The 9,275-nt window shown below is 38.5% G+C and overlaps 1 protein-coding gene across 1 annotated transcript in view; it reads right to left on the reverse strand.

Annotated features, from left to right (window-relative positions):
• mbnl3 (muscleblind-like splicing regulator 3) overlaps positions 1–9,275 on the reverse strand; it is a gene marked incomplete in the record, with an annotated part of 25,220 nt that overhangs the window by 8,082 nt on the left and 7,863 nt on the right. Inside the window, 4 exon segments of the mRNA XM_014030441.1 lie at positions 5,662–5,813; positions 7,319–7,558; positions 7,655–7,858; positions 8,165–8,329. Coding sequence (XP_013885895.1) covers positions 5,662–5,813; positions 7,319–7,558; positions 7,655–7,858; positions 8,165–8,329 — 761 coding nt within the window.

Consider the following 9,275-nt stretch of genomic DNA (forward strand, 5'->3'; position numbering starts at 1 on the left):
ATAGATAGATAGATAGATAGATAGATAGATAGATAGATAGATAGATAGATAGATCGATAGATAGATAGATAGATAGATAGATATTTTTTGCAGAAGTCAAAATATACAGTACTGTGCAAAAGTTTTAAAGCCCCCAAATGTCTTTATCTTTCACCTCCAACAACACAAACCTTTTATTTTTGAAGTAGTTTTGATCAACAGCTTTCCAAACTTTCTGAAGGCCTTTTAAACAGTTTAGACTTGACACTGACTGCACACTGAGTGCTTAAATGAGGAAAGTGGAAAAGAACAGGATGAGAAGAGCAAGTATCAGGTCCAAAAAAATGATCTACGGCAGATGATGTCCTGATTCTCCTCAGTAATCCAGGTAGAAAATAAAAAAATGTTAAGCAGGTCCTCTGAACCAAGGTTATAATAGTTTTGGATTTTTCATTATAGTTTAGTTTTATTTTGTTTCACCTTTTTCCTTTAATTTAGTTAGTTTTAATTAGGTATTAGAGTGGAATTTCTTGTTTTTGTTAGTTATTGCTTTTTTAATGCTTAGTTTTAGTTTAGTTTTGTTTTCATTAGTTCAAGTATTAGTTTTTTTTATAACTTTCCTCCAGCTTGTGTTGCTCCTGTGAGTGAAATAACCAGCAGCTTTTTGGTCACCAGTGAAAGCAGTCCATTACAAAAACCCCTTCTTAAAATAATCACGCAGCTCAATTTAGCCAACAAAGGACCTGGAGGACTGTTTTAGGAAGGTGAAGATAGTCGTCTCGCTCCCGGTGCTGCCTGGCTGGGCTGTTGCTTGTTTTTCATGCGAGTTACTGAGAGAAGCTGGCGTGTCAAGATGCTCACAGTTAGCCGTCAGGTAAGAGTGTGATTCGTACAGTTTTTCCCTACAGAATATTCCATCTAATTTATCGCCCTTTCCCACTACAAGACACTTGCTTTTATTTTTCTCGCAGTCATATTCAAAGAAATCCCAAATTGGACTTTGTCACTTTCTCTCAACTTTTGTTGTCGTCATTCGGCAGACAAGTGATGAGCAGCAGCAGACTGTAAACATGTGATGTTATGGACCACGAGGTGCCGTAAGCTGCCTGCAGCTAATGTGAAACTGCTCAATTTGAAAAAAATAAAATAAAATAAACAAAATTGTTTAATCAGTCCACATGGCTTAACATAAATTGACAAACACTAAAACAAAGGATATTCTATTATTTCAGTTAGTTATGTAAAAATATAATACAGTTCTAGTTAGTTATCATTTTTCCCCATTTTATTAGTTTTTATTTATTTTATTTAACTAAAATGTTTTTTCATTTCAGTTTTCATTATTTTGTTAGTTTTAGTTAACTATTATAACCTTGGTCTGAACAGGTTTGTTTCATTAAAGAAGAATCTACTGAACTGTTTGAAAATGCAGCAGATCTGATCTGATCTGAAAGTCTTTAAGGAACAGAAATAAATAAACCCAGCAAAGACTTGACTCACAACCTGAGCAATGCATCACCTTTCTGTTAGGGTTTTTGTATTTTTTTTTTGGATTAACCTTTGCTCTTTATCTAATGATATGGTTCATTTGTGTTCATCTTGGTTTGGTTTATTGTTACGTGCATGCTTATAAATCCTCAGTTCTGTTTTGTTTTCTGCCCGAGTCGTGTCACACCAGGGTTTTTGCTTATCCTGCCCTGGTGTAGCTTTGTTGCTTCAATTTAGCTTAGTCTTTATAAATAAAACTCGTATTTCCACAACCTGTCTTCTTGCCCTGAATTTACGACCCTCAACCACAACTCTTTGGGAATCATCGTGTTGGTGCTAAAATACTATTTTATCTAAGTCAAGCGTATGTTAACAGTAAACAAATACATAATTTGTACCTTTGTGACTGACTTCTGGCAGCAAAACTTGAAAATAAAAACCCCTTCAGAAAGCTTTGAGAACTGTTAATGAAAACCACTATAAAATATGTCTCCTTGGAAGGAAATAAAAGTGATGATCAAGAGGTTTGTGCAGTACTTTATGTAGTCAGAAGATGTCTCCCTGCACTTATTTCTGCATGACTCAAAAAGAAGCAGCTACTCAGAGACAGGTTGTCTCTTGTCAAATCAGAGCGAAAAAACTAATAAACTTCATTCATCGAGGTAAGTTTGATTTTTACATGAGGGCACTTAAAGCTTAAACAGAAAAAAGTTGGGACAAAATGTAATTGAACAATAAATCTTAAAACATGTTTCCCATGTTGAGAATTTCTTACACATGCTGACTGTTGTTTTTCTTTTTTTTTTATTTGCTCCTGTGACAAAAGACCAAAAAGTGGAGACGGCTGAAATGAAAACATAAAACACTCCAAGCAGATGACTCTTTAAACTAACAAAATAAGCGACAGTGAACGGCGCTTACAGAGCTAAAGCAAACAAACAAAAAGAAGTGAAATGAAAGAGCAAACCTGATTGGAGGCGGCAGATTCAGCGAAAGGAACATTGATGCCTGGGGTCGAGGCCGACGAAACAGTGGAGGAGGTGGCCATCATGGGAACTTTTATTCAGGCGAGTCGGACACAAGACAAAGAGGACGAGGATGCGGGCGTGAAGGAGGAGAGGGGAGAACAGGAATGATATGGTTACCATGATGAAATGTGCAGAATAGAAAAATTAAAATAAAAAAGTCATGGCATTGGTCCAGTGAAATCGACAAGATGAATGTAAACAGATAACGAGGAGACATGCAAACAAAATAAGAGAAAGAAAATTACATCTTTAATCAGCTAGCCAGTTTAAAAAAATAAAAGGAGATATACAATCATACAATCCAATCAGACTGTATCTGATAATTGTATTTAATGAGCTGAGAATGTGTATGAAAAGAGCAAATGAGCCAAAAAGAAATCTTTTTGGCAATCTAAAGCAACCAAAGTTATTAAAGTTGAATTTATGTTTTTTTCTTATGTTAGTTTTATTTAATCTATTCTTTATAACTTATAACTAGGGTGTTGTTATAACTACAACAAAGTTTAACATCCATTAATGGGCGGCTGTGGCAGAGTGGTTAGGGGAGTCATCCTGGAACCGGAAGGTCACTGGTTCGATCCCCTGTCCAGCCATCTCAGTTGTTGTGTCCTTGGGCAAGACACTTCACCCACCTTGCCTACTGATGGTGGTCAGAGGGTCCGGTGGTGCCGGWGCATGGCAGCCCCACCTCTGTCAGTGTGCCCCAGGGCAGCTGTGGCTACAGTGTAGTTTGCCATCATCAGTGTGTGAATGGGTGAATGTCTGTTAGTGTAAAGCGCTTTGGGGTCCGGAGGGACTTGAAAAGCACTCTTTAAGTTCAGTACCATTTACCATTAAAAGCCATCACTCTATTATATCTATATACGACAGAAAACCAATTATATAATATAATATTGGGTTTTTAAATATTTTCTAATAGAGTGGTGAAATGGGTTAAAAAAAAGAAAAACAACCACGAGTCATTAAAAATATACAACAGGTTCCAGTTTATCAAAAAACAAAGTGAAAAATTCAACAACAGTCAACACGGCTCGACTGAACCAGCAGTTCCTGGAATGGGTCTAAATGTAGAACGCTTCTGATGTCTTCTTTTCCAAATACTCAAGTTTATTGCAAATGCTGATAATCCTGATGTGTGAAATCCTCACTGACAGTTGGAGAGGTTCTCGCCGTGTCTCGGACTGAAAGTTTCCATCCAGCCGCTCTGGTGCCAACAGCAAAAGGCTTCAGTGAGCAGCCGCGTCGGCACTTTTCAGACCTCAGCCGTGGTGAGGGGCATCAGATGGTTTTAATCCCGGAAACACCAAAACACACACGCTGCTGTAAAATGAAGCATTTCCAACAGCAAGCAGGGATTTCCCATGACTGAAAACTCACATTATCACACAGCTGTCACTCTCTCATCTCATGTAACCATCCTGAACAGTTTAAGACTTTCACTTACCGACTTTGACCCGAACAATCAAGAACACACTCACACCTATCGAACCGTCCCAAGTACACCAGCTCAAACAGGGTTTTCCTTCAAAACAGAGCTAAAATACCAAATCTGTTTGTCTCTTTTTAGTCTTTCTTTTCATTTTTATTCGTCAATAGTTACAGAGTCCTCCTTCCTCTGTCTGTGTCACAATCTGGGGTTTCTGTTTTGAGTTTTTTTCTGTCCCTTTGTGTTCAGTTTTCGTTCCTCTGTGCCATTAGCCACTTCTTCTTCAGTCGCTACTTTTCCAGCTAAGTCTGCCACGCCCAGCTACACCCGCTCCCTGTTTTTCACCCGTCACAGCTGCAGCCACTTCTCTCATCTGCTCCCAGTTCTTTTAGTTTCTCAACTTCACCTCCCTCAACAGTTGAGAATCCATTCGTCTTCAGTTTATGAAACCAAAGCGCACATCTTGTGTTTTGCTGCCACAACAAGCTTTTTGGTTTTGACTATAATAAATTTTAGTTTTAGTTTTATTGCCTCAAGTTGAGGAGTTTAAGTGTCTGGGTATGTTGTTCAGGAGAGGTGGTAGGATGGAGCGGGAGATGGATCGACAGATCGAGGTTTCATCCTCAGTAATGAGGGCGTTGCTTCGGTCAGTTGTGGTGAAGAAAGATCTTAGTCAAAAAGCAAAGCTCTGGATATACTGGTCTGTCTACAACCTTCACCAGATGTGGATCATGACCAAAAGAACAAGATCCTGGATACAAGAGGACAAAATGAGCTTCCTTGAACATAAGATGGATGGAGATGCATGGTTTTAGTCTGAATCTTTGGGTCCAACCTCCTACATCCGTGACATTCTGTCTCAAAAAGCTTTTAAAACAACAGCGATACTACACTCTTCCAGCATAAAACCCACTGTGGATGGCAAAAAAAGCAACTCAAGCTGTGCTGGACTCGGGACAGCTCATTCCAGTTACGTTTCAGCAGGTTCAGAGATGAGCCGAAAGAGGTTTTATGTGCAATTTGTTAGTGTGAAAATGGACCTGAAGTGTCCAGAGATTGAAAGAAATACTGCATATTAAATTAAATACGTGTGGGCAGACATGTCCCATCGAATACAGAAAAGGTAAGTGGGTGTTTTGGCAGCAGAATTCAGCCTCGTCAATAAATCGCGTCAAACGCTCTTCAGCCATAAATCGATGTTTATTTAAAATGCTTTTGAAAGAAAAACGTCTTTTTGTGTGTGATGTGGAAAACTTAATACCATCAAAATGTATTGAAGAACTGCATAAAAAGAAGTTTAAAGCCTCTTGTTAGACATATGTTTGCAGTTTTATCTCTCTTTTTTCGGTATTTACTCTGGCACTTGCCACTAGTTTTTACTGGCAAACAGAATCAAAGTGTTTTCCAACATCTTCTGTCTGACTGAAGGAGAGAAAAAAAGCTTCCACCTATTAATCATTGGATCAAAAAGCTCACATAAAATCCAGACCCTTGTTTCTGCAACAAGAGATCTTTAACATTGATTAAGGTCTCAACAAATCATCAGTCTTGAAGCAACAAAAATCCAAAAGACAGCAACAGAAAGAGCAAAGGAAATAAGTGTGAAAGAGGAGAAAAGAGTGAAGTAAAGTCTTGAACATAAACACAACTGTAAAACATTTTATATTAGTCAGATACCCTCTGCTTTAATCCACGCAGAAGGACTTGTTCCTGTAGGAACCACTGTTCAGAGACTCACCTGTGGGGATAAACGCTGGCTGCTGGAGCTGCATGTTAGCCAGTGCTTGCTGGTAGTGAAACACGTTGGGGTTGAAGACAGTGGTCGCAGCTCCGTTGCTCTTCTCTATAATCTGCCTCTTCGGTAGCGTCTGCACAGCTCCTGGAGGCAAAGCCTGGCCGAGAGGAGGAAAAACAGACTTTCACTCCACTCAAAATCCTTTCTTGTAGCCATTTCAAGATGAAAAATACAGTCATCTTTGGGGGAATTTGATTTGTTTTTTACAGCCACAAGAGGGCACTGCATTATTAAGGATTAGCTGAACGGCTGCAGCTCAAAGGTCAGGCCAAGAGCAAAATGAGAAAAATTAGATTTTATTCTATAATGATGTCCTACTGAAACCTCCTTTTGTATTATAAGATGCCAAAGAGACATACTAGAAAACACAACAGAGGAAATAATCTCTAACAACTCAAACAGACCCAAAGTATTTTATTATAAAAGAGGTGAGAACAGTACCGGTAAGTCATTTAGTGAGTTAATGATCTTTATCTATAAAGCACTTTTTAAATGACTGCATGTGTTACAGTGGGCTTAAATAACTAAGCAAGCAAAGCAACAATGAAAGAAAAGTAAAATTCAAAACTATAAAAGAGTTGCCAAGTGAGTCAGACAGAAAACATTTTGAAAAGAGGTGGGTCTTTAGCTGAGAATTAAAGAACCAAAGAAACACCCAGTCTGGGACCCAGAGCAGCAAAGACACAATCATCTTGTTTTGTTTTAGTCAAGAGTGAGGAGCAAATACTACAGAAGGTTTAACGTGTCTGTGTATAAGAAACATGAGGAGTTATCTGTAGATCACTCTGACTATTCATGACTTTACCTGGGTTCCTACAGTTTAAAGCAAGTTAAATTTAAGACTTATTAAGACTTTTTAATGCCAACTGAAATTAAATTTACGACCAATTTCATAATAAACACAAAAATGACAAAAATAAATAAAACTGTAGCAGAAACTCATGAGTATTTTTGGTTGAAGTATTAAAATATTGATACTAGACCAATTGTTTTTATCCAAATCTAACTGCTTTTTCATCAAATATAGCAAAAACATTCTTAGCAGTCAGTTTAACGACCCATAATTTAGAGTTTTAGGACCCACAGTGGGGTCTTAACCCCAATTTGCTGTAGATGAAAGCTTAAGTGAATGTGACATCAAAATTTGTAAGAACAGTTTATGCATTTTTGAAATGACAACATTATTAACATATTACAAAACGAATTTCACATTGCTCAGATGGACAGTTGTTGAGATATTTGCATCTAAGTAACAGGAAATGATGTCAAAGGAGAATGTCTGCATGTAAATATTAAAATAAATAAATGTTACCAATTATTTTAATATTTGAGATGAATTGCAATCATCCTATTTACAATGTATTAACATTTTTAAAACTTCTGAACGACTGATTTACGACAGTTTAAGGCTAATTAAGGCCTTATTTTTGTATTGATGAATTCAATGCCTTTTAAGACTTTTTAAGGATCTGCAGGAACCCTGCTTTACAGATGAGAAAGAACATTTTGATTTCAATTTGAGCCTTTGGTAACTATTATTCTGTCTGTGAGGATGAATATCTCTCAGTAAATGTTGTCATCGCAGATTTGAGAAGAACTCACCAAGGATGTGGATGCCGTGTTTTGACTGGCTTGGTGCTGCGAGGCCTTGATCCTGGCCTGCAGGTGGGCCGGCGGGTGGAAGTACTTGCACTTGTCTCGGCTGCAGCGGCCCTTTATGTAGTCCATGCAGACGATGACGGAGTTCTCGCTGCAGTCCACCATGCCGGCCTCTAGAGGGTGAGCGTAGCGGCACTCGTTCTCGCCCCGCGTGCAGTTACCGCGCTGGAATTCTCGGCAAACCTGGCGGGGGGGCACCGGGAGCGCTAATCAACGTCTACCTCTCATCGTACTTCGACTAAACATAGAAACACAACAACTGCACACGGGGCCGCATACCTCCAGCTTGTCTGTACGTGCGTGTTTCTGTGCCGAGGTGCCGTTCCCCATCGCTGCCAGGCCTGTGGGACTCCCGGGGACAAGGAGGGGGGAGGTGGGAAGCAGCTCAGGCATCAAGCCCATAGCTGGGCCCATGTGGCTGAGATATGGACTGAATGCCATGCTGGGACTCGTTGCCAGGGAGGGTGTTACTGGAAATGTTGCCTGAGAATAAAATAAACCACAGAAACAAAAGAGAGACAGATATTTGGCTTTAAAGCTACCAACAGCTGAGCAAAAAAACAGAGTGAGGCTTGAATAACATGAAATATATTGTCATTAAATAATCAAACTATTTGATTTTACTGAAATGTTTAAGACCCATTCCAGCTGTTGAATATTCTATAACTCTTTATTTTCTTTTTATTCTTGACTAAAGGATAATTAGTTTGCTGCATCCTCAGTGGATCACATTTTATAAATATTAAAAACACAGAGTAAGTTAGCTCAGTCTTGGTGCAAACTGCTCACAATCGGCTGCAGCTGTGCTCCGGCCAGCATGAACGGCATCTCTTGAGCCAACATGGCCGCCGCGGCCTTCTGTTGGATCAGGTTATTTCTCCCGTTGATCTCCAGCTGTGTCTTCAGGTGTGGAGGTGGGTGCAGGTATTTACAGTTCTCTCGTGTGCAGCGACCCTGAAGAAGAGACGGAGGGGCGGGGTAGGAGGAGGAGTGAGGACTCGTAGAGGTAAAAAAAAATTACTGATAAAGACTGAAAACACACGTTTGACTCTCATCGTTCACTGTGACCAATTCTGTATATAATGTAAACACAAATAAACAAACACTTTTTAAAATGAATACCAATTACTGTATTTTTTTATCTGCTTTGAGACCTCATTGAAAATATATAAATTAAGGCGATTGTCTTTTGTAATGCAACTAACTTTTATTTTATGTTCAGCATAATTAACACATAAATGTACTGTATGTTGACACTGACAGTCAATGTTTGTGTACATAACTGCTTTAAAATCAAAATCAGATGTTCCTAGTTCACATTTTTTGTGCTGAAAATATTACAAAAATGTTTTATGTCTAAGCTGTTATTCACCTGCTCATCCACGTTCTTTAAATGTCACTCAGATGTTTACCTTTAGGCCAAACCCACACTAAACAACTGGAGCTACGAGAGCTTGTTGCAGAGGTGACAGCTCATAAACAGAGAAAACTGAAGAGGTATCTGAGGTCATGTTACAGACAGGGGCGGAGCTAGACCTTTTTGCAAGGGGGTGGCTAGTGATTTTTATAGGGTGGCACATACAAATAAAGAAAAGCAGGAATTTAAATTAAGATGGCAAAATTAAATTTAGTGTGAATGATCAAAAAACATGCTAAATTTTAGTCATAACCTATTATACTATGGGACAACAGATGGAAAAATAGCCTTTGACTAATTGTGGTGCATTTACAAAAATGTCAATTAATGTGCATTGTCCCTTTCAAATAAATTAAATTAAATTAAATTCAGCCATTTACATTGTAAATAAGAAACTGTTCTTAATGTTTTGCCTGTTGAAATAAAGATTAAATAAAAAATGTTTTTAGAAATACAAAGCTGAAGATTACGGTAGTCTTGAAG

The sequence above is a fragment of the Austrofundulus limnaeus genome, unplaced genomic scaffold, assembly GCF_001266775.1.
Source record: "Austrofundulus limnaeus strain Quisiro unplaced genomic scaffold, Austrofundulus_limnaeus-1.0 Scaffold1060, whole genome shotgun sequence".
Taxonomy (NCBI): Eukaryota; Metazoa; Chordata; class Actinopteri; order Cyprinodontiformes; family Rivulidae; genus Austrofundulus; species Austrofundulus limnaeus.